Below are 26,120 nucleotides of genomic sequence, written 5' to 3'. Positions count from 1 at the left end.
AACAAAAAAGGTCATTTTTTTCTCATTAATGTACACTCTGCACCCCATCCTTGACTGAAAAAAAACAGAAATGAAGAAACTTTTGCAAATTTATTAAAAAAGAAAAACTGAAATATCACATGGTCATAAGTATGCAGACCCTTTGCTAAGACACTCATATTTAAGTCATTATATACATTATGTATAGTCCTGTATGTGTTATGCATAGTTCAGTACGTGTTATATACAGTATAGTCCTGTACATTATATATAGTCCTGTACATTATGTATAGTTCTCTACAGTATATATAGTCCTGTACATGTTATGTACAGTCCTATACATTATATAGTCCTGCACATTATGTATAATACTGTACATTATATATAGTTTAGTGCATTATACCTAATCCTGTATGTTTTATATATAGTCCTGTACATTCTGTATAGTCCTGTATGTGTTATGCATAGTCCTGCACATTATATATACAGTCCTTTACATTATATATAGTCCTGTACGTGTTATATATATATATATAGTCATGTACATTATATATTGTCATGTACAATATATACAGTCTTATACTTTATGTATAGTCCTGTACATCTAATATATAAAGCTCAATGTGTGTATGTGTGTGTGTGTGTATGTATGTGTGTATATGTGTATGTATGTCCGGGATAGGCATCCGCACCGTCGCAGCTATGGCCACAAAATTTGGCACAGTCACACGTCTGGACCCAGAGAGCGTCCTAAGCTATGTTGTGAGGTGAAATTTTAACCCCGCGCGTTCCAATTCACCAAACAGTTTTGCCCCTATCTACATAATGGGGAAAAAGTGTGTGTGTGTCAAGCCCCGCCCCTCATTATGATGTCATAATGGTTGCCATGGCGACGCTGATGTCATCATAGGTTGCAAGCCCCGCCGCTCATTATGATGTCATAATGGTGGACTATGGGATGGAGGATGTGTGATGGGTATATGGGCACTGGACTATGGGATGGAGGATATGTATGACGGGTATATGGGCATGGGACTATGGTATGGAGGATGTGTGATGGGTATATGGGCACGGGACTATGGGATGGCGGATATGCATGATGGGTATATGGTCATGGGACTATGAGATGAAGGATGTGTGATGGGTATATGGGCACTCGACTATGGGATGGCGAATATGTATGAGGGGTATATGGGCATGGGACTATGGGATGGAGGATGTGTGATGGGTATATGGGCACTGGACTATGGGATGGAGGATATGTATAATGGGTATATGGGCACGGGCCTATGGGATGGAGGATGTGTGATGGGTATATGGGCACGGGCCTATGGGATGGTGGATATGTATGATGGGTATATGGGCAGGGGTCTATGGGATGGAGGATAATTATAATTTGTTATAACTAACCACAGTTAGTTACTATGCCCGGGCAGCGCCGGGCTCTTCAGCTAGTCTAATATATAAAGCTCAATATGTGTATGTATGTATGTGTGTGTGTATGTCCGGGATAGGCATCCGCACCATCGCAGCTACAGCCACAAAATTTGGCACAGTCACACGTCTGGACCCCTAGAGTGTCCTAAGCTATGTTGTGAGGCGAAATTTTAACCCCACGCGTTCCAATTCACCAAACAATTTTGCCCCTAATGGTCTAAAATTCCAGCAGAGCATTGTAAGAAACTCATTGATGGTTACCGGAAGCAGTTGGTCGCAGTTATTTTGGCTAAAGGTTGTGCAACCAAGTATTAGGCTGAGGGTGCCAATACTTTTGTCTGGCCCATTTTTGGAGTTTTGTGTGAAATGATCAATGTTTTGCTTTTTGCTTCATTCTCTTTTGTGTTTTTTCATTTAAGACAAATTAAATGAAGATAATAATACCAAAGAATTTGTGATTGCAATCATTTTCAGGAAGAAACTGAGTATTATCTTACAGAATTGCAGGGGTGTCAATACTTTTGGCCACAACTGTATAGTTATGTGCATTATATAGTCCTGTACGTGATATATAGTCCTGTACATTATATAGAGTCCTGTACGTGTTACATATAATCCTGTACATTATATAGTTTTGTACATTATATACAGTCTTGTACTTTATATATAGCCCTGTACATGTTATATATAGTCCTGCACATTACATATAGTCATGTAATGTTATGTATAGTCCTGTACGTGTTATATATAGTCCTGTATATTATATACAGACTAAAGCTACTTTCACACTTGTGTTTTTTTGCGCTGCACTGCGTGCGCAGTTCAAACGCGCATGAAAAATGCATCATGCGTTTTTAATGTGTTTCCTTGTTTTTTGCGCATGGTTTTTCCAAAAAAACGCATGCGTTTTTAAACGCTGACGTGCGCATGACTATGCGCACGTCAGCGTTCCCATAGACTTTAATGTGTGTTTGGGTGAATTCCGTGCGCATTGCGTGCGCATGCGTTTTTTTGAGACAGGTCGGACACACCAAAAATGCAACAGGTTGCATTTTGTGCGCCTGGGCTCACACTACAAAAAAACGCATGCGCATACAAACGCGTACAAACGCATGACAATGCGCACCCATGTTAAATATAGGGGAAAAAACGCATGTGCATGTATGCGCAAAAACGCAGTGCAAAAAAACGCAAGTGTGAAACCAGCCTTATACTTTATGTATAGTCCTGTATGTTATATATATTCCTGTACATTATATATAGTCCTGCAATTATGTATAGTTGTGTACATTATATATAGTTCTGTACATTATGTATAGTACTGTACGTGTTGTATATAGTCTTGTACATTATATATACAGTCCTGTATGTGTAATGTATAGTTCTGTACATTATATATAGTACTGTACATTATATCTGTACGTTATGTTTAGTCCTGTACATTATATACAGTCCTGTACATTATATATAGTTCTGTACGTTATATATAGTCCTGTACGTGTTATATACAGTCCTCTACATTATATATAGTTCTGCACATTAAGTTTAGTCCTGTACATTATACAATCTTGTACATTATGTATAGTCCTGTACATGATATAATTCTGTACATTATACATAATCCTTTTTTCCTTTATATTTTATATATAGCCCTGTACATTATGTATAGTCCTATACATGTTAATTGTTATGCATAGTCCTGCACATTATATACAGCTCTGGCAAAAATAAGAGACCACTGCAACATTTTTAATTTGTTTGATTTTTCTCTTTATAGGTATATTTTTGAGTAAAATGTAAATTGCTCTTTTATTCTATAAACTACTGACAACATGTCTTCGAATTTCCAGGCCACACATTTTGTATTTATTTTCAGAAAATGCAAAATGGTCAAAATAACACAAAATGCAGTGCTTACAGACCTCAAATAGTGCTAAGAAAACAAGTTTTTAATAATTTAGAAACAGCAATACTAATGTTTTAACTCAGGAAGAGTTCAGAAATCAATATTTTGTGGGATCCCTGATGAAGGAGGATCGAAACGCGCGTCGGGGCTGACGTGCTCATCCGGGATACTTCACAGTTCCTGCTGCCGCTGTGACCTGCTGGTAATTTAACCCCTTATTGGAATGGTAACTCTGGGGTAGTGATTAATACATGGAGGTCACTTACTGTTAGCAGGGTGGGATTTTTATGGACATGGCTAAGGGAAATGATTGTGGTATTTATCCCAGCTGTGCACTGTTATGTCCATCAATTTCCCTGTGATATTATTATACATTATAGCGGTTTTTTTTCCCCATGTGGGTTAAATCACAATTGTGTGATTAGTATATCTAATGCTGTTATATATTAATCTGGATGTGTACGTCCCTTTGCATGTGCTTATGTACCACCACTATGTGTGCGTTCTTCTACATCGTTCCCATATGTACCTGTCGATTGGATTTTATTAGATGCTTTAATAAAATTGTATTTTTTATATGTTATTTTGGCCTTGTGTTCACCATTTTTTGGTTTAGTCTACGGTCTGTAGCTTTGTAATCCCCAATGTCTGCTGCTTGACCTTGTTGTAATGGACTGCCGTCTTAGAAATTTTAAGGATGGAGGCAACAAGACGCTCACTGTATCCCTCTGCTAGTAAAGCCAGAATTGAGCCCTTCTTCTCCTCACTCAAGACTTTTCTTTTCAACTCCTTTGGCGTGGGTAAAAGTTATTTTTTCATTCCTATTACTTTTGGGATATTAATAGCACTTGTTTTGCCATCCAGCTTGTCCTATTGCAAGAGGATTGTGAACATCACAGCAGGGTTTTTTTTTATACTTTCATTCGTTAAATAATATTTGGTTCAGGTGATCAGCTAATCAGAAGCACATTAAGTAGAATGAGGTGTACTCTGGTTGGAATTCAACTGACACTGGAATTGAATGGCTGTCAGACATGTGGAGAAGCTGATTTTTATAAAACTGTGCAGTGGTCTCCATTTTTTCCAGAGCTGTAAATATATCACTTTTTTCATTTATTTCCATTGGAGTGCTGCATCCAATCTATTTTTTCTACATTTATACATATGCTAGCTGAAGAGCCCGGCCCGACATAACACATACAGGATTCTATATATAATGTACAGGACTATATAAAACACGTACAGTACTATACATAATATACAGAAATATATAAAATGTTCACAACTATACATACAGTTGTGGCCAAAAGTATTGACACCCCTGCAATTCTGTCAGATAATACTCAGTTTCTTCCAGAAAATGATTGCAAACACAAATTCTTTGGTATTATTATCTTCATTTAATTTGTCTTAAATGAAAAAACACAAAAAGAATTGCCCTAAAGCCAAATTGGATAGAATTACACACTAAACATAAAAAAGAGGGTGGGCAAAAGTATTGGCACTGTTTGAAAAATCATGTGATGTTTCTCTAATTTGTGTAATTAACAGCACCTGTAACTTACCTGTGGCACCTAACAGGTGTTGGCAATAACTAAATCACACTTGCAACCAGTTGACATGGATTAAAGTTGACTCAACCTCTGTCCTGTGTCCTTGTGTGTACCACATTCAGCATGGAGAAAAGAAAGAAGACCAAAGAACTGTCTGAGGACTTGAGCAACCAAATTGTGAGGAAGCATGAGCAATCTCAAGGCTACAAGTCCATCTCCAAAGACCTGAATGTTCCTGTGTCTACCGTGCGCAGTGTCATCAAGAAGTTTAAAGCCCATGGCACTGTGGCTAACCTCCCTAGATGTGGACGGAAAGGAAAAATTGACAAGAGATTTCAACGCAAGATTGTGCGGATGTTGGATAAAGAACCTCGACTAACATCCAAACAAGTTCAAGCTGCCCTGCAGTCCGAGGGTACAACAGTGTCAACCCGTACTATCCGTCGGCGTCTGAATGAAAAGGGATTGTATGGTAGGAGACCCAGGAAGACCCCACTTCTTACCCCGAGAAATAAAAAAGCCAGGCTGGAGTTTGCCAAAACTTAACTGAAAAAGCCTAAAACGTTTTGGAAGAATGTTCTCTGGTCAGGTGAGACAAAAGTAGAGCTTTTCGGGCAAAGGCATCAACAGAAAAAAAGAGGCATTCAAAGAAAAGAACACGGTCCCTACAGTCAAACATGGCGGAGGTTCCCTGATGTTTTGGGGTTGCTTTGCTGCCTCTTGCACTGGACTGCTTGACCGTGTGCTTGGCATTATGAAGTCAGAAGACTACCAACAAATTTTGCAGCATAATGTAGGGCCCAGTGTGAGAAAGCTGGGTCTCCCTCAGAGGTCATTGGTCTTCCAGCAGGACAATGACCCAAAACACACTTGAAAAAGCACTAGAAAATGGTTTGAGAGAAAGCACTGGAGACTTCTAAGGTGGCCAGCAATGAGTCCAGACCTGAATTCCATAGCACACCTGTGGAGAGATCTAAAAATGGGAGTTTGGAGAAGGCACCCTTCAAATATCAGGGACCTGAAGCAGTTTGCCAAAGAAGAATGGTCTAAAATTCCAGCAGAGCATTGTAAGAAACTCATTGATGGTTACCGGAAGCGGTTGGTCGCAGTTATTTTGGCTAAAGGTTGTGCAACCAAGTATTAGGCTGAGGGTGCCAATACTTTTGTCTGGCCCATTTTTGGAGTTTTGTGTGAAATGATCAATGTTTTGCTTTTTGCTTCATTCTCTTTTATGTTTTTTCATTTAAGACAAACTAAATGAAGATAATAATACCAAAGAATTTGTGTTTACAATCATTTTCAGGAAGAAACTGAGTATTATCTGACAGAATTGCAGGGGTGTCAATACTTTTGGCCACAACTGTAATTACAGTACTATATATAATATACAGGGCTGTATATGACATGTACAGGACTATATATAACTAGCTGAAGAGCCCGGCTCTGCCCGGGCATAGTAACTAACTGTGGTTAGTTATAACAAATTATAATTATCCTCCATCCCATAGTCCCGTGCCCATATATCCATCATACATGTCCACCATCCCATAGGCCCGTGCCCATGTACCCATCATACATATCCTCCATCCCATAGTCGAGTGCCCATATACCCATCACACATCCTCCATCCCATAGTCCCATGCACATATACCCATCATACATATTCTCCATCCCATAGTCCCATGCCCATATACCCATCATACATATTCGCCATCCCATAGTCGAGTGCCCATATACTCATCACACATCCTCCATCCCATAGTCCCGTGCCGATATACCCATCATATATATCCGCCATCCCATAGTCCCGTGCCCATAAACCCGTCATGCATATCCTCCATCCCATAGTCCAGTGCCCATATACCCAACCCACATCCTCCATCCCATAGTCCCGTGCCCATATACCCGTCATACATATCCTCCATCCCATAGTCCAGTGCCCATATACCCATCACACATCCTCCATCTCATAGACAACCATTATGACATCATAATGAGCGGCGGGGCTTGCAACCTATGATGACATCAGCGTCGCCATGGCAACCATTATGACATCATAATGAGGGGCGGGGCTTGATACACACACACTTTTTCCCCATTATGTAGATAGGGGCAAAATTGTTTGGTAAATTGGAATGCGCATGGTTAAAACTTCACCTCACAACATAGCCTAGGACGCTCTCGGGGTCCAGACGTGTGACTGCGCCAAATTTTGTGGCTGTAGCTGCGACGGTGCGGATGCCAATCCCAGACATACACACACATACATACATACATACACACACTTGAGCTTTATATATTAGATAGAAGAGTCTTGTATGTGATATATTCTGGCAGGCACTATAGTGTGCTGCGTGTTACTGTCCTGTTATTGATGTAGCCATCCTGGATTTATCGAGTTGTAAGTCCTACATATCATACATTGCTGGCCAAGTGGTCCCACCGTATCACTCCAGATAATGAGAGCCTGCACCATGTAAATCGTTATGTAACGTGATATCGTCTGTTATTCTACAATTCACACAAGTTGTAAATGCCGAGACTGAAATATTTACATGAGACAAGTCATGATGTATCCGATCTCATGGCTGGTATAACGATCCCCGCGTGTGACTCTTGAATCCGCTGGGAATTAGAGCTGAAATCTGATCGGTATTATCATAGGATTGTAGACAATTAATGAGCCGGTAATTGCAGCTATCACTTACTACACAGGATCTCCAGTCGACTAGTTGCCTCAGGTAAAGGAATGGACCATAGTCCAATCCAGCATTGTCAAAGCAAACCCCTTTTCCATGTGTCATCAACATTTGCAGTGAAATCACGGTTGTCCTCTTGTAATTTTTTTTCTTTTGCAGATAAAATTGTCCTCCTGCCACCATGGAACTTTTAGGCACTACGCTGACGTCTACATATGCCCGTCCCAAACCCACCCCAACCAATTTTCTCCCAGCCATATCTACGATGGCATCAAGCTACAAGAACCGGTTTCCTCACTACACTTTAAGCCATAGTCTAACTTTGCCATGGAGACCAAGCACATACTACAAGGTGGCATCTAACACTCCAATGCTAGCTCCCTTGTCCAAGAGTGCCCCGGGTCTCAACCCAGCTCAGATTCTTTCTTTCCCTGCCAACAGAACAGCACTTTTTACTAGATACACCCCCGATGACTGGCACAAGTCCAATCTAAACAATTACAGGGAATCAGAGTCTTCCAGGCGTAGTGCCGAGAGGTTACGTGTCGACACCAGTCGACTTATCCAAGAAAGAGACCAGAAGACGAGAAAAGTCCAGACTGACACTAGCAAAGACTTGGGGGAACGAGTCAATGACATTGCTTTCTGGAAATCCGAGATCAATCATGAAATTGACCAGATGATCGGAGAAACAAATGCACTCTCTGAAGTCAAGAGGCGACTCGAAAGGGCCCTAGCCGAAACAGAAGGTCCTCTACAGGTAACCACAAGTTTTTCGTACAAATCTAATCTAAACTGTTTTTGAAATTCTTAATGATGTGCTCATTTTTTAAAGTGATTTTGAAGAGTGAGAGTTTTGCTAGTGGATCTTTTAGCACCATTGAAATTTAGTTAAAAAGAAGGAATTCTTCTTGTGCAAGTCTTTTTGAAAAGGTCTGATTGTTTTCAAAGGGGTTTTGCACAAACGTGGCTTCAAGTTGACCATTCCAATAAAATACTGGACATACGAATACAATATAGCATCAGTCCAATGATGGTGTGGACAGATACTTATTGGTTACTGCAGTAGCATAATCATAAGAAACATAATTATGGAATGATTCCATGGTTTAAGGCTGGCTACAGACATTTCCTTGAAGGATTTCTTCATCCACTTTCTTGAAGAAACAAATATAAATTAAAGGGAACCTGTCAGCTGCTTTGGCCGATATAAGATACGGCCACTGCCTTTCAGGGCTTATCTACAGCATTCTATAATGCTGTAGATAAGTCCCCGGTCCGACCTGAAAGATAAGAAAAATAACTTTTATTATACTCACCCAGGGGAGGTCCTGTCTGATGGGTGTCGCAGGTCCGGGTTCGGCGCCTCCCATCTTCTTGCAACACCGCCCTCCTGCTTGCTTCCTCGCTCCCGGCATTGCACTTCTGCGCAGGCGTACGTCTCTGCTCTGTTGAGGGCAGAGCAATGTACCGCAGTGTGCAGGCGTCGGGAAAGGTCAGAGAGGCCCTGCGCACTATAGTACTTTGCTCTGCCCTCAACAGGGCAGAGAAGTAAGCATGAGCAGAAGTGCGATGCTGGGAACAATGAAGCAAGCAGGAGGACGGCGTAGCAAGAAGATGGGAGGCGTCGGACCCGGACCTGCAACACCCATCGGACCAGACCGCTCCTCCGGACGAGTATAATAAAAGTTATTTTTCTTATCTTTCAGATCGGACCGGGGGTTTATCTACTACAATATAGAATGCTGTAGATAAGCCCTGGAAGGCAGCAGCCGCATCTTATAGCGGCCAAAACATGTGACAGGTGCACTTTAAGCCTTTCTCAGAATGAAGGATAACTATCTCATGACTATCATCTAGAAGTGGTGGCTACCCTATAAATCGAAGTCTGACCTTAACAAGACTTGCAACATGACCAGAAATAATAACTGAACAGAAATAGAAAATCATCCAAGGGCAGCTGCTTTGGGATTCTTGCCCCTCATCAGGGAGAGCAGAATTTGGTTGGCTGAATGACGCAACTTCAAGAATGCGCAGAACGAAAAACTACTTCCCTTCTTAGAGCGAGCCAGTATTTCCCCGAAACCGTGTCATGGTTGTCAACTAATCTCCATACTCAGATGGTTCCCTTAACTTTTCTAAAATGGCAGAAACAAAAGATTCTTTAGGCAGGATTTTTCTCGGAGAGGCACCAGAGGCACAGTAGATATTAAAGATTTCCCAACATAAACCAATATGATATACCGTTGATATCTAAAGACACAATACTCATTCAACTAAAATAATCCAATCCCAATTGAATTGGCGATAAGACTAAACTAAAGTCCTCAACTTTTTTTCTTGGACTAAAGAACCAACCATTCACAACTGATCGAAAAAGACAAACAAGTGGGGTTTAAAGCTGGCCATACACATTAGATTAATGTAGGCTGAACCTGCTGATATGAACGGGTTGGGCTGATAGTCTAATGTGTATGGGTGCGCCAGACAAATGATGGTCGGGAATGATGTCCGATTTCTGCATCAAGCCAGCTGACTTGTCAGTTGGCGGTTTTCACATAGAGAACACAGGAGTGCTCGGCCGAATGAGTGCTCCTGTATATGGGAGGATGGCTGAGATGGCTCTTGGCCAAACAATCTTTCGTTTGTCAGCCTTCTAATAACCATCTAATGTGTTTGTTCATCTTAAACAAGGTTGACCATGTAAAAAGTACAGCAGATTGTTATGTCTGCGAACCTGTTAGAAGGCAGTTGTCTGATCCTTTTCACAAACATAATCTTTCACCTGAGATTACATAGATCTAATTAGTCCTACTTGAAAACCTGGACAAATAAACAATTTGGATACAATTGTTGACACAACTGTAATCCCCAACTTTTGTTGCCAGGGTAACAGGCAATACTAAGTAGACTCCATGACCTACTGATTGACCAGACTATCAGGAGTAGTCCTTAGAAGACTTGTCTAACCAGTCTGTACCCATTCTTCAGCATTGATTAATGACCTGTGAGGCTCCTAATATTAAAAAATAAATAACGGAATATGCCAGAAAACTTTTTTTGTGATATTTTTACAATGCAACAAAGCCATTCTCGGAAAGGTGGCTAACATAGAGCTACCGGCCGACAGAGGTAATTAAACTATGGAGCTCCTCTGAGAGATGGAAACTTCCTGGAACACATCTTGTGACATTGTTACCCCTTGCATGAGGCAGAGGGCTCCTAAACTTTATACATAGACTGCCCTGTGTCCAATCACAGCCTGGCCTGCTGTATAGACTGTCAATATAATCTTCCCATCATCTCAGGAATCCATACAAAACTTTAGCATAAATCCTGTGACATCACTGGACCCACTTGGTGACATCACCATCCAGAACAAACTTGTTACATAGTTGGCTAAACCTTACTGCATTCATTCTGTGACATCATCATCATCCCATTGTCCTCACTATGGGACATCTTCATTTAATCAAAGGCTATAAAGACTGTTCAACCTCATTCCACTAACCCTGAGACATTACAATCCAGTTACTGACTGACTTGCAACATAGACTGTATATTCTCAACATTCAGTCCTTAAACAGTCAGTTGATCACCTGATGAACTTGCAGAATGCTCATTCATTGGGTGAAATTATCTTTGGAGCTGCAGAAAAGATTGTCATTCTCAGCAGCACATTGTCCTATATAAAAATGACTTGTGCTGCCGAGAACAAATGTCAGCCTATGCACTCAATGATCTATTACTGATTGTTCAGTGTGCATCTGTGTAAACAGGCTAGTAAACCACCACGTATCAGCCAACAGTAGCTAATCGGCGGTCTTTAATTGGCTAGCCTAAAAGGACCATTATGTAACCTCATTGTGCTCATTTATGGCATTATAATCATTATCCAATTACAGACTCATATGCTCTATGGACTTTATGACCTCACTGCTCTCACTTTGACATCATTATCCAATCACTAAATGATCTACCACATAAACTGTGTGTCCTCACATACACAATAAATAGCTGCTGTTTGGCCAATGTCTCCATTCACAAGAGTGATTTTGTATTCTCAATGAAGGAGCTGCTGCGGGACTCCATTAGTGGGGGCTTATCTCAGGCCGAAATCAGATATGCCGCTTCCTTATCTTCCCGGGCGTGATCTGTTTGGAAGCCTTCTCATGCACATTATACAGTTGGCCAAACTTACCAATATCAGCATGTTCGGCCAACGTTAGTCTACAGTATGTGGGGTCTTAAAATTTTACTCTCATTTAAGTGACCTCATTGTGCTCACTTTATGACATCATAATGCAATCACAGAATGACTGGCTACATAGACTGGGACGTCGATGCAACATAACCAACCAATCACAGTCTAAATAAACTGTGCTATCTCCCTACTTACTCTGTGACATCATCATTTAATCCTTACCTAACCGTTTTACTGGGATTTATGTGACCTCATTGTACGCTTTCCGGAACATCACCATCCAATCACAGACTGATCTGCTACATAAGCTTTATGACCTTACTCTGTGACATCATCCAATCACAGACTGATCTGAGGCATAGACCGCGTGACCTCACTGTGACATCATCATTCGATCACGGATTGGCTGATAGACTGTATGATGACATCACCATCCCTTTAGAGACCTTTGACAGCCTCAGGAGCGTAAAGGGGGTTTTACACATAGTGATATCTCTAGCAATATCGCTAAAGCATCACCGATTTGGTGACGCAGCAGATTTGGTGACGCAGCAGCGATATCGCTCAGTGTGATACTTACCTCCGACCGGCTCCCCCGCTGTCTGTCGCTAATCTCGCGAGATCGCGCAGCTCCATTTCTCGTCGGGCGCTTCCTGCTGGCGCCGACAAGCGGATGCGGACGGGAGGACGTCAGGATCGCCGCGTCTGAAAGGTAAGTAACGACCGCTGTATCGCTGCTGCATTGCTGTGAGATCTGCCTGTGTGGCAGCTCACTAGCGACCATTTAGCGATGCACCAGCGATCCTGACCGGGTCATATCGTTGTCGGGATCGCTGGTGCATCGCTAAATGTAAAGGGGCCTTTTAGCCATGCCTACGTTATTGTATTACCCAGGTCTTTCTCATTAAACATCCCCAGGCTGGAGCAATGTGTGCTCAGTGTATCCTGGCTGCTCGGTAACACACCTCAGGCCGGCCGGGGTAACAAAAGATGTGTCAGCGCAGACAGTGGTTGCTACAAACACTGTAACAGTATGAGCTGGAGGAATTATCTCTGTGTATAGCGTAACATGTAACGAGCCAGCAGAGATGAGATTGTGCCGCTATGTGACAGACGGGGAGCTGTGAATGGCAGACACAGATTGCTACATGAAGCACGTGATACTGCGCACATTCCTTCGAGCCCAGCACACTTCATTAGTGGCCGATCCAGAAACCTGAAATTAGCCCCTTTTGGAGGAATTTAACATGGCCAAATTAAAGGGATTATGTTTGCAGTAGGGCATACTAAAGCATTTAGGCTTTAATATATTTTTACCAAAAATTTAGGACAGTTCACAATATTTTTTTGTACAATATCTTGTGCTCGGTGACAGGTTGCCCAGGAATGTCTGTATCACCGGGAGAAGAGGATGTCCATAGACCTTGTACATGATGATGTGGAGAAACAGCTGCTGCAGGTAAGACCATCTCTAATGCTACCAAGTGGTCAGAGTGGAGCAACAGATAGTCCTCCCTACTGCCGGTAAAATAACTATAGCTGATGCAGATTGATCTGACACGTTGCAGTCAACTTTAGTATGTTTAGCCTCATCGTGCCTCGTAAAGTCATAGTTAAAGTCATGCTTTAAAGGTATGGATGAGGATATGCTAACTGTGTGTGCCAATGGGCAGCTGATGTTGCTTTGTATCCTCAGTCAAAAGTTGTGATAGAATCTGGAACATCTTGGTTTAGCACCAAGACCAAGGTCACCATGTTTAGCTTTGATAGTGACATACTGGAGACAAAAGCTTTGTTATCATACCTGGCTTATAGACTGCAAGGGCCCAAGGCACCTTCAATATCCATCGCATATTCTATAAGGCCCTTCCATACAAATTTTACCAATCGTGAATGCATTTTTGTACAAGGTGAGGGGTTGGCGATGGCTTATCTCCACTCAGTACAAATGGATCGGACATGTTGAAATCCACCATAACTGATCCTTCTTTCACCTCCCTCCACCATCATGTCGAAGGAAAGAGTTGGAGGTCTTTGTAAATGTTAGGTCCCCGTCACACATAGCGACTCACCAGCGATCCCGACAACGATATCAACGTGTCAAGATTGCTGGTGAGCTGTCAAACAAACAGCTTCACCAGCAATCAGCACCAGCGACGCTGAGCGCGCGGCATCGCTTTGTACTTTAGTTACCAGTGCGCTGATGCAGGGAGCTGGTAACTAAGGTACACATCGGGTTTCTAAGGGGTGTGCGTCACTTAGAAACCCGATGTTTACCTTGGTTACCAGCTCCCTGCATCATCACGCTGGTAACTAAGGTACACATCGGGTTTCTAGGCACAGCGCACCCCCTTAGAAACCCGATGTATACCTTAGTTACCAGCTCCTGCTCGCTGGTCGCTGGTCTCCCGCCTGTCACACGCAGCGATGCATGCTGGCCAGCGGGAGACCAGCGACCCCAAAAATGTCCAGGGCTTTCCACCAACGATCAGCGATACTGGCAGGGGGGCCGGTCGCTGTCACACACAGCGATCTTGCTGGTGAGATCGCTGTTGCGTCACAAAACTAGTGACTCAGCAGTGATCTCGTTAGCAAGATCGCTATGTGTGACGGGGTCCTTAGATAGATAGCTGTCCAGATCACCTCCCCCCAAACTAAAGGCCCCGTCACACTAAGTGAGATCGCTAGCGATATCGCTAAAGCGTCACTGATTTTGTGACGCAGCAGCGATATTGCTAGCGATATCGTTATTTGTGATACTTACCTCCGACCGACTCCCACGCTGGTTATCGCTGATCGCGCGAGAACGTCCTGGGCCGTTTCTCATCGGCTGCTTCCTGCTGGGCTTCCTGATGGCGCCGTTGAGTGATGCGTGGCCGCGGGCGGGAGGACGTCTTCATCACCGCGTCTGACAGGTAAGTAATGACCGCTGCTGCGTCGCCACATCGCTAGTGAGATCTGCCTGTTTGGCAGCTCACTAGCGACCAATTAGCGATGCACCAGCGATCCTGACCAGGTCGTATCATTGTCGGGATCGCTGGTGCATCCCTAAGTGTGACGGGGCCTTTATGTTGAAGGAAAGAGTTGCGTGGCTTCTATAAACATTAGATAGATAGGTGTCCAGATCACCTTCCTCCAACATTATCTCAAAGGAGAGAGTTGGGTGGCTTCTGTAAACATTAGACAGATAGCTGTCCAAGTCTTCCAAAATTGGCCAGCTTTGTTCTAATATGTACGGAGACCTTCAAAAGTAGATCCTTCATATACCTCTCACAGTGCACATTCTCCTTAGCAGTCCAGTCCTTCAATAGAGGCACTTCTATAGTTCTTGAGGTGCTGCTGACTGATGTAAGACCTTGCAGCCATGTTTACTTACACCCGCCACTGTACCCTTCTGATAATGCATTTTAAATGCTCCATATAGGAAGTGGACAGCATCAAGTCTTGCCAGGAGAGAATGAGAAGACATCTGGACAAGACAGTAGCACAACTGGCGTAAGATGTACTCTGATCTTTCTATCTTTATTATTGGTTTCTCACACCTTGATGGTACATGCTGGGGGTGTTTACTGTTAAAAGGAATGTCCATTTTCTTCTGTACACCACACACTTTATTTCGAGGGTGCTGTTCACTCTATCACACCTCTTTCTTAAATTGTTAAAAATTGTGCAATGGGAGAGTGAATAATCAGCCTATGCAACTGTTGATAGCAGTGGATAAAAGGAGAATCACTGATCAGTCCCAGTTAGATTATTGTGGCAGGATTGGAACTACTGATCCTTACTTTATGGGATCACTTGGTAAGGGGGATTTTATAAAGTGTAGGTCAGGGTGAGCTGCATAGACTGAAAAAGATGACACAGAACTGCTGGAGAGAACGTGGATCAGCAAAGACCAAGATAGCAGGGTATGCAGGATGGCAGGCAGATAATAGAGCAAGAAAGACCAGAAGACAAAAAGCCAGGGAATGTGGATTTACACAGGAACTGTAAATTTATAGTCTGTCCAGGACTTGCAGCAAAAAAAAATGGTTAATGACAGAGTTGTATGCTATCAGCAGACAGATCGTTAATGGCAATCAGTAAACACATGGTTAACCACAGGCAGACTTGAAGAACAGATAAATTAGATACTTGCTTGAAAAAAAGATGACACACTGTTGCAGTACTCTTCATAGTGTGAACAGTGCCAGTTTAGTAGAGAAGAGTTTTCTATGCTTTCAGCAGTCGAATGGTTTACCGCACGTCTTAGCCAGGAAGTAAATATAGATATTATTATTATCATTTATTATTATAGCGCCATTTATGCCATGGTGCTTTACATGTGAAATAGGTGATTAGCAAGCAGGAGTTTTATGAAAAGATAGCCAGCTGAAAGAAATGATGATAAGGCAAATTATTACTGAATGCAAACCTACTGACATCTCAGCACATAGCTGTCTAAGTTGGTATTGAAAAGACTTGAGTGATGATGTCAAAGGTAACCCGGCACGGACTTACACAAGGGAACTGGCCCTAGGGGAAAGAAGCAAGAGCCGGCACCTGAGGCGGGACAGGTAACACTTACTGCTGCATTAAAAGAGAATCCCATGACCATATGCCTCTTTAGGGACCCTCAGTCAGGATGCCCCCCAGGAGCCTCTCAGGCTGATGTAGCATCTCTATGCAGCACGTGGTTGGACACTTATTTTATTGGTCAACAAGTACAGTATATGCTATATTTACAATAAATTATATTCCTGGACGCAAATAACAAGATGCCAACCCTGGTATTACAGCACCCTATGTAACCCTGGAGCAAATGGTGACAGCAAAAAAACAAAAGTACACAACCGCAATAAAGGTTTATAACACAGCCCAGACATGTAGTCTACGTAATAAACCATAGAGCAAAGGTTATTAACTAACCCAGTCTATTATGTTTTTAGTGTCGGAAATATACATTACATTTCCAACCATACTAACCCTAAGTCACACCACAGTGACAGCCATCTTTTTATCAACTGTTTCGATTTATTCACAGTTCTAACCGGGCAGCTCAGCACGAGCTGGAGAGAGACATCAGCGACAAACAGGCAGCCTACCGCATTGATGACAAATGTCAGAACCTCAGGAATACCTCAGACGGCATCGGCTACTATAGAGGAGTGGAGCGCATAGACGCTACGTACGTCACTTTATCCGGGGTAGCAGATTTGGGCATTGGTTTAGGCCATACACTCCGATGATGGTAACATACTGGGCAACTACAGTCCTCTCTGCCACTAACTCTGCACTGATCTACAGTACATGGTAGTATTATGTGAACAAACTATGGAAGTATTATTTAGGCTTTGTATGGCGGTATTATTTGGACAGTGTGTTTTCTGTTTTATTTGACTATTGAGTGATCATATGCTTTGGACAGTGTTATGAAAGTACCATATGGTAGTATTTTATTATGCCAGTATGGCAGTAATATATCGGTATTGTAACGTGGTATGATGTGCACAGTGCACATGTAGATTTCATTTGGGAAGTGAATAGCAGTGTTGTGTGGGCAGTATAAGGCAATTCTTTCAGAGTATTATATAGTAATATTTTCGGGTACTGTATGGCAGTATTATATATATGTATAGAAAGGCGGTATTATTTGGACAGTGCTGATGCATATTTCATTTTTGTAATGTGGTATGATATGGACAGCACATATGCAGATTTCATTTGGGAAGCGAATAGAAGTGTTGTGTGGATGATATAAGGCAATATTTTCACAGTACTATATAGTAGTATTTTTAGGATACTGTATGGCAGTGGTATATAGGTATTGTAATGTGGTATTATTTGGACAGTGCTTATGCAGTTTTATTTGGGCAGTTAACGCCAGTGATGTGTGGTCAATATCAGGCAATGTTTTTGTATTTTTAGAAAACTGCATGGCGGTAGTATATACGCAGTATATTGTAAGGCAGTATTATTTGGACAGTTTTATGTTTTTACATTAAATGGTGGTGTCATGTGGATAATAGAAAGCTGTGTTATGAGAGTACTATGGTAGTATAATTAGGATACTGCATAAAGGTAGCATATAGGTATTGTATAGCGGTATTATTTTTGCAGCAAATGGTTGTATTCATTAATGTATACAGGCTCTTTTTTGTTCCCCTATTTGTACAGAGCGATGGCCATGCTTGTGCCCTCTTTCTCCATCCAGTGTCCATGAGACTGACTGAAACATCCTAAATTATTGGTAGGCACAGACAGGTAACTTATTGTTTTGTGCCCCCCAGCATCTCAGTTCCTGACACTTGGGCCAAGTTCAGCGATGACAACATCTTGAGGTCTCAGAGCGAACGAGTGGCTTCTGCCAAGCTCAGGGAAGACGTGGAGAGTCTACTGAACGCTACCTCCAATGAGATGTGGAACCAGTTCAACCTCGTCAACGTTTCATTCACTAACAGGATTTCTGACACAGCTGATGCCAAGAACAAGCTGCAGAGCCATCTAGCAAAGGTAGGGTCAGAAGGAAGGAAATATAGGGGAGTCGAAATAGGAGCATGCAAAGATCGTCGTCATGCCTGAGCACTGAAGGGGCCCTGAGGGTCCTCTGCTAGCATTATATGGCCCTGTAAGTTGGAGGCTTGCTGCAAGTTTTGCATTTGGGCTGTAGATCTTCAAGAGAACGGGATTTCAGAATCAATATAAGGACCCTCTCCTGATGCAGATTCTAGAAGAAAGAATAGGAGAGCATCCTCAGAACTGTTCTGTATAATAAAGGAAGGATCGGTGGGCCCACCCAAGCTGAGAGACCCTACAGCTGCTGTAGGACAGTGGCGCAATTGCTATTTTTTAGCAAGTCCATGTAACATGTCTCTTGCTGCTTTTATTTTTATGTGCTGATGTAGCAGAGTTGAGGTACAGTTCGTGTACATATAAGGCTTCTACTGTATCTCAGTTTGCCTCTGCTTTCATCTTGTATTAAGTAACACAATTGGATCGAACACAAGGATCAGATTTGTGGGGGTCCAATGCCGGGTATCTCCTTGTATTAGCCATCCCGTGGGGGCCGGATTTAAACAGTATAGATGGGCAGATACCTGGATGTTGGGGTCTGGGGGGTTCAGCTAAACAGTTACAAAAAATTTGGGTACCAGAACCCGAACCTGGACCCCATTCACTTCATTGGGGGACCCAACATCCAGTGTTTGCCACTCTGTCAAGTGCATGACAGCGCGGCAAACACTGCTTCTGATCAGCGGTAAAATCATCACCGCCGGTCAGACAGCGTGAGTGCGCAGCTGTGATTGGAGGTATGAAGTTTACCTCCAGTCACTGGTGTCAGCTGATGTGCCTACTACCATCAGCTGATGCCTGCTGCCGCTATTAACAGCAAGAGCAGGAGCAGTGGATGGGAGTATTCATCAGCCGGCTCCTTCACTGTAAATAATAAAAAAAAATGACATGGGCTCACCGGTATTGTTGATCACCAGCCAGGCAAAACTCACAGCTGGGGGTTGCAACCCTCAGCTGTCAGCTTCAGCAACGCTGGTTATCAAGAATAAAGGGGTCCCCATGCCGTATTTATTAATTATTTAAATAAATAATTAAAAGAAACATTGTGGGGTCCCTCCCATTTTTTGACAACCAGCCTTGCTAAAGCTGACAGCTGGAGGCAGGTATTCTTAGGCTGATAAGGATCCATGCATAATACCCCCCCCCACCCGCAAGTTCATTGCAGTGAAATTCTCCCGGTGAACTGCGGTGAACTCGCCTCTGCACCGTAAGACTTTTTCACAGTGATAGCGGAGATCTCCGCAGTTCAGTCCAGCTGGGAGCACAGTCTCATTGACCGGCACTCATAGAATCATAGAATTGTAGAGTTGGAAGGGACCTCCTGGGCCATCTGGTCCAACCCCCTGCTCAAAGCAGGATTCGCTAAATCATTCCAGTCAGATGTCTGTCCAGCCTCTGTTTGAAGACTTCCATTGAAGGAGAACTCACCACTTCTCGTGGCAGCTTGTTCCACTCATTGATCACTCTAACTGTCAAAAAGTTTTTTCTAATATCTAATCTGTGTCTCCTCCCATTCAGTTTCATCCCATTGCTTCTAGTCTTTCCTTGTGCAAATGAGAATAAAGTTGATCCTTCTACAATGTGACAGCCCTTTAGATATTTGTAGACAGCTATTAAGTCTCCTCTCAGTCTTCTCTTTTGCAAACTAAACAATCCCAAATCCTGCAACCTTTCCTCATAAGACAGGGTTTGCAGACCGGTCACCATTCTGGTCGCTCTTTTCTGAACTTGCTCCAGTTTGTTGATGTCTTTTTTAAAATGTGGTGCCCAAAACTGGACACAATATTCCAGATGAGGTCTGACCAAAGAGGAGTAGAGGGAAATAATGACTTCACGTGATCTCGACTGTATGCTTCTATTAATACATCCTAGAATTGCATTTGCCTTTTTTGCTGCTGCATCACACTGTTGACTCATATTCAGTCTGTGATCTATTAGTATACCCAAGTCTTTTTCACATGTGCTGTTGCTTAGGCCTATTCCTCCCATTCTGTATATGCTCTTTTCATTTTTATTGCCCAGATGTAGTACTTTGCATTTTTCCCTGTTAAAAACCATTCTGTTAGTTGCTCCCCACTTCTCCAGTTTATTTATATCTTTTTGAATCCTCTCTCTCTCTTCTCTAGTATTAGCTATCCCTCCTAGCTTTGTGTCATCAGCAAATTTAATCAGTTTACCCTCAATTCCTTCATCTAAATCGTTGATAAAGATGTTGAACAATACAGGGCCCAGGACAGAGCGCTGTGGTACCCCACTTGAGACATTCTTCCAACTGGATGTGCAGCCATTTACGACCACTCTTTGGGTCCGATCACTAAGCCAGTTATGAATCCACCTAACAGTTGCCTTGTCCATTCCATACTTAGTCATTTTTTCAATAAGGATTGTATGAGATACTTTGTCAAATGCTTTGCTGAAGTCAAGATATACTATATCTACAGCATTTCCTTGATCCACCCAATCAGTGATTCCGTCATAGAAGGAAATTAAGTTAGTCTGACGTGACTTATTAGTTACAAACCCATGCTGACTCTGTTTAATCACTTCATTCTTATCCAGGTACTGACATACATGTTGTTTAATAATTTGTTCAAAGATCTTTCCTGGTATAGAAGTCAGACTCACCGGCCTATAGTTGCCTGGGTCCACCTTCTTCCCCTTTTTGAAGATAGGAACAACATTTGCTCTTCTCCAGTCTTCTGGGACTTCTCCTGTTCTCCAAGAATTTTCAAAGATTATGGAGAGGGGTTCCAAAATTTCTTCTGCTATCTCCTTCAGTACTCTGGGGTGTAATTCATCTGGACCTGGAGACTTGAATTCATTTAGGTTAGCTCAGTGTTTCCTCACTATCTTTCTGTTTATAGATATCCTGGATTCTTCTATTCCCTTAGTAGGACAGTGAAGAACAGTTGATGTTACATTTCCTTTCTGAGAGAAAACAGATGCAAAATAGGAATTTAAAAGTTCGGCCTTCTCAACATCCTGTCTTACCATTTCATCATTTTCATCCTGTAAAAATCCTATAGCATCTTTGACTTTTCTTTTACTTTTGACATATCCCCAAAATCCTTTATTATTGCTTTTGACATCTCTTGCATACTCACAGCAGCTCATTCACCAGTGGTTCTCAGTCTGGACGGTCGCATTTTGGCACCATCCAGGTTGAAAACTGTTTATCCTTCAGACATGTGAGGGATTTTTTTATTTTTGTTTTATTAAAGGAGACGAGTGATTCAGTAGAATTAGGCGTGAGGTGAGCATATCTTTGTTTGTTATTTTTAAATAAAAAAGTAAAAGTGTCTTTTGTTTTATTTCAAATAAAAGACTTTATTTTGGCTGTATCTTTATTTACCATACAACTATAGGATTAGTAATGGATATGTGTCTTATAGACTCTTCTATATTACTAATCCATGGGCTTGATGTCACCGGACAATAGAAAGGTGACATCAACTCCACAATTGTTAACCCCACAAATAGATGTGTCTATTCTGAGCGGCTGCAGGCTGCTATTTTTTAGGCTGGGGGGCTATATCCATGGCCCCCTTACCAGCCTGAGAACACCAGCCCCCAGCTGTCTGCTTTAGCAAGGCTGGTTGTCAAAAATGGGGGGGGGAACCGCATGCCATTTTTTAGAAATTATTTACTTAAATAAATTAAAAAACAGCGTGGGGACCCCTCTATTCTTGATAACTAGCCTTGCTGAAGCTGACAGCACAGGGTTGCAGGCCCCAGCTGTAAGTTTTGCCTGGCTGGTTATCAAAAATACAGCGGAACCCACGCCATTTTTTTTTTTCAATTATTTATTTAGAGCACAGGCACAGATGATTAATACTCTCATCAGCCACTCCTGCTCTCGCTGTTATTAGCGGCAGCACGCTTTGGGTGATGGGAGCAGTAGTTCCATCAGCCGACACCAGTGACCAGAGGTAAACTTTATACCTCTAATCACAGCTGCGCGCTCACGCAATCTTTTGATAGCGTGGGAACCGCGGTTGTCTGACTGGCGGTGATGATTTTACTGCCGATCAGAAACGGTGTTTGCCATGCTGTCATGCGCATGATAGCGTGACAAACACCCAGTGCTTGGTGGGCCGAACTGAACAGTAACACGGACTTCCTGTTGAACTCCGTGTTCGGTGTCCATGCCCGAACAGTAGATGTTCGGTACTGACGATGAACTTTAATGTTCATGTTCTCCCACTTCTAATAAACAGTGTACCGAGCAGGAGCACCACAACTCGCATTGATGTAAATGGATGTTGAGCTGCAGTAACCAAGAATGGTCACTATACATTGTGTCACGCTGTATGCACTGGCTTCGGACACTGCACATCCTGCAGCTTTGTAATAGTAGCTGATCAGTGAGGCTGTTGGGTGTCAGACCCCCTACGAATCTGATGTTGATGACCAATCCTAAGAACAGGTCATCAATATCAGAGTTCTGGACAACCCCTTTAAATTCATAATCACTTTGCTGTTATTATAAAACGCTGCAGATTTCTGGAATAAAAACAAAAAATCTGCAGCAATTCCTGTACGTGTGAACAGCCCTCAGACTTTGCCATACAGGACCACTCTGCATATACCTGAAGTCAGTGTTACAGAGCTGACTTTGCTGCTTGGCACAACTCAGCTATCATGGTGCACACAGGTCATAACTAATTTAGCTCTCCTTCATCCAGCAGTATGAATGCCTCAGCTATTTTTTTTTCTTGAAATTCGTAAAGGCTAAAATATTAGCGAGGCGCAGCCCATGAGCAGGGAGCCAAGCAGGATTACATTCTCAGAACCTTTGGACGGAATTTGCGTGCGTGCCAAGAGTCATTCCAAGGGTTTCTCAACACTTCGGGCTCCCTGGATTACACCATGGCAGTGTAAATCGAGTTACACGCCTCTCTGAGCTCCGGATCCTCGGCACTCCTGGAGCTCATGTCCATCCAGAGCAAACGTATTATAACCTCGTACAAAGCAGAAAGCATTCATTAAAAGAGCCCTGAGTTGTAGTAAGGGTCACCACAAGAGCAAATCTTCATAGTCACACATTCCTCCATCTGCACTGTTATGCAAAGTTGTTTTAATCTGGTGTCTGATAGCCTGAGCACACTTTCCCTATAACTTTTTGCAGACTCTCCAGGAAATTTTTCAAACTGAAATGACCATCGATGCCATCAAAAAGGCAATCAAGGACAAAATGGCTCCCTTGAAAGTAGCCCAGACACGTCTTGATGAACGCACCCGTCGCCCCAATGTGGAATTGTGCCGAGATATCGCCCAATTACGGTATGTTTCTCTTAGAGATGGAGTCACTGTGTACATACATTACATTACTTATCCTGTACTGATCCTGAGTTACGTCCTGTATTATACTCCAGAGCTGCAATCACTATTCTGCTGGTGCAGTCACTCTACATACATTACATTACTTATCCTGTACTGATCCTGAGTTACATCCTGTATTATACTCCAGAGCTGCACTCACTATTCTGCTGGTGCAGTCACGGTGCACATACATTACATTACTTATCCTGTACTGATCCTTATTTACATCCTGTATTATACTCCAGAGCTGCAATCACTATTCTGCTGATGCAGTCACTGTGTACATACATTACATTACTTATCCTGTACTGATCCCAAGTTACATCCTGTATTATACCCCAGAGCTGCACTCACTATTCTGCTGGTGCAGTCACTGTGTACATACAGTACATTACTGATCCTGTACTGATCCCGAGTTACATTCTGTATTATACCCCAGAGCTGCACTCACTATTCTGCTGGTGCAGTCACTGTGTACATACATTACTGATCCTGTACTGATCCTGAGTCACATCCTGTATTATACTCCAGAGCTGCACTCACTATTCTGCTGGTGGAGTCACTGTGTACATACATTACTGATCCTGTACTGATCCTGAGTTACATCCTGTATTATACCCCAGAGCTGCACTCACTATTCTGCTGGTGCAGTCACTGTGTACACACATTACATTACTTATCCTGTACTGATCCTAAGTTACATCCTGTATTATACTCCAGAGCTGCACTCACCATGTTGCTGGTGTAGTCCTGTAAACAACTTTCCCAATTTCTTATATGGCGAGGTCACACTTAGTTGCTCCTACATCAAACATCTGTTGGTCATGCAAATCACCAAAGCGAAATCAAGGCAGAAAATGAACAAGCTTTGAAATTTCAGCTCTGAAGCTGGCAGAATTGTAAATACAGCTCTAAATTTAAACAAATATGTTTCCGTTCATTGACAGCAATCTGAAGTAACTATTTGACGTCTGGGAATCAACCCAACTACAGACCATGAAACTCCTGGCACACATGGGTCCTTGTAGTCCTGGTACCACCTACACCAAGGCTGCTGTTTGCACTCATCTAGCTTTTCTTTTTTCTTAATCCTCAGTCTTGTCCAAGAAGTCCATGAAATCGACGACACCATTCAAGTCTTACAACAACGTCTCCGAGAAGCCGAGGACACCTTACAGATGCTGGTCCATACCAAGGCCAACTTGGAGCATGACCTGTCCATCAAGGCCAACTCTCTGTTCATTGACCAGGAGAAATGTATGGGCATGAGGAAGAGCTTCCCCAGCACCCCTCGGCTGGTGGGCTACACATAGACGGGAGCCAGGTCAAGCACTGTAAAGTGCAAGGCCTGCGACAGTTCCTTGTTGTGTGTGCCAGATTATCATTGTGTGGTTTGTTACACACCAGATGGTGTTGTGTGGTAGGTAGGTGTAGAAGGGAATAAATTTTGCTGTTTTACATAAATCCAGCATCTGATACATTTCTTTATTAATTTCCCTTTATTACATCAACATCTTCTCGACCCCAAAGGGGTGAAATCATCTCTCAAAAGCACAAACTATGGGGAATGTCAGACTAGGCCTCAGTATGGATGACGGAGGGTGAGCGGAAGACCACATAAATACCCCAAAAAATGAAGACAGTTACACCACCAGCAGAAAAGTGAGTGCAGCTCTGTGATATAATACATGATGTAGCTCAGAATCAGTACAGGATAAGTAATGTAATGTACTGTATGTACACAGTGACTGCATCAGCTGAATAGTGAGTGCAGCTCTGGGGTATAATGCAGGATGTAACTCAGGATCAGTACAGGATAAGTAATGTAATGTATGTACATAGTGACTCCACCAGCAGAATAGTGAGCGCAGCTCTGGGGTATAATGCAGGATTTAACTCAGGATCAGTACAGGATAAGTAATGTAATGTATGTGCACAGTCACTGCACCAGCAGAATAGTGAGTGCAGCTCTGGAGTATAATACAGGATGTAACTCAGGATCAGTACAGGATAAGTAATGTAATGTATGTGCACAGTCACTGCATCAGCAGAAAAGAGAGTGCAGCTCTGGAGTATAATACATGATGTAAATCAGGATCAGTACAGGTTCAGGAAGGTAATGTATGTACACAGTGACTGCACCAGCAGAATAGTGAGTGCAGCTCTGGAGTATAATACATGATGTAACTCAGGATCAGTACAGGTTCAGGGAGGTAATGTATGTACACAGTGACTGCACCAGCAGAATAGTGAGTGCAGCTCTGGAGTATAATACATGATGTAACTCAGGATCAGTACAGGTTCAGGAAGGTAATGTATGTACAAAGTGACTGCACCAGCAGAATAGTGAGTGCAGCTCTGGAGTATAATACAGGAAGTAACTCAGGATCAGTACAGGATAAGTGTCAGGCTGCTGCAATGCAGGTATGTGCAGATTGCACTAGATGGCAATAGAGTGGAGGAAGGAC

General features: G+C 42.6%; 1 protein-coding gene across 5 annotated transcripts in view; it reads left to right on the top strand.

The window, feature by feature from the left end:
- The window catches only part of TEKT3 (tektin 3), a 116,051-nt gene extending 90,935 nt beyond the window's left edge, over positions 1-25,116 (top strand). For 4 of the 5 annotated variants that reach the window (XM_073559631.1, XM_073559628.1, XM_073559629.1 and 1 more), the window contains exons 2-8: positions 7,734-8,334; positions 13,154-13,237; positions 15,203-15,273; positions 16,802-16,945; positions 18,048-18,270; positions 23,459-23,613; positions 24,749-25,116. In XM_073559631.1, coding sequence (XP_073415732.1) covers positions 7,756-8,334; positions 13,154-13,237; positions 15,203-15,273; positions 16,802-16,945; positions 18,048-18,270; positions 23,459-23,613; positions 24,749-24,965 — 1,473 coding nt within the window. In that variant the 5' untranslated portion in view covers positions 7,734-7,755 and the 3' untranslated portion in view covers positions 24,966-25,116. Of the gene's footprint in view, positions 1-7,510; positions 7,617-7,733; positions 8,335-13,153; positions 13,238-15,202; positions 15,274-16,801; positions 16,946-18,047; positions 18,271-23,458; positions 23,614-24,748 lie in introns of those variants that run through there. The other variant, XM_073559630.1, reaches the window with a different exon arrangement.
- The last annotated feature ends 1,004 nt before the right edge of the window (positions 25,117-26,120 follow it).

The sequence above is a fragment of the Dendrobates tinctorius genome, unplaced genomic scaffold, assembly GCF_039654945.1.
Source record: "Dendrobates tinctorius isolate UK_male_01 unplaced genomic scaffold, ASM3965494v1 ptg000014l, whole genome shotgun sequence".
Lineage (NCBI taxonomy): Eukaryota > Metazoa > Chordata > Amphibia > Anura > Dendrobatidae > Dendrobates > Dendrobates tinctorius.
The sequence above is the reverse complement of the archived record's forward strand: the minus strand, read 5'-3'. Positions and strand labels throughout refer to the sequence as shown.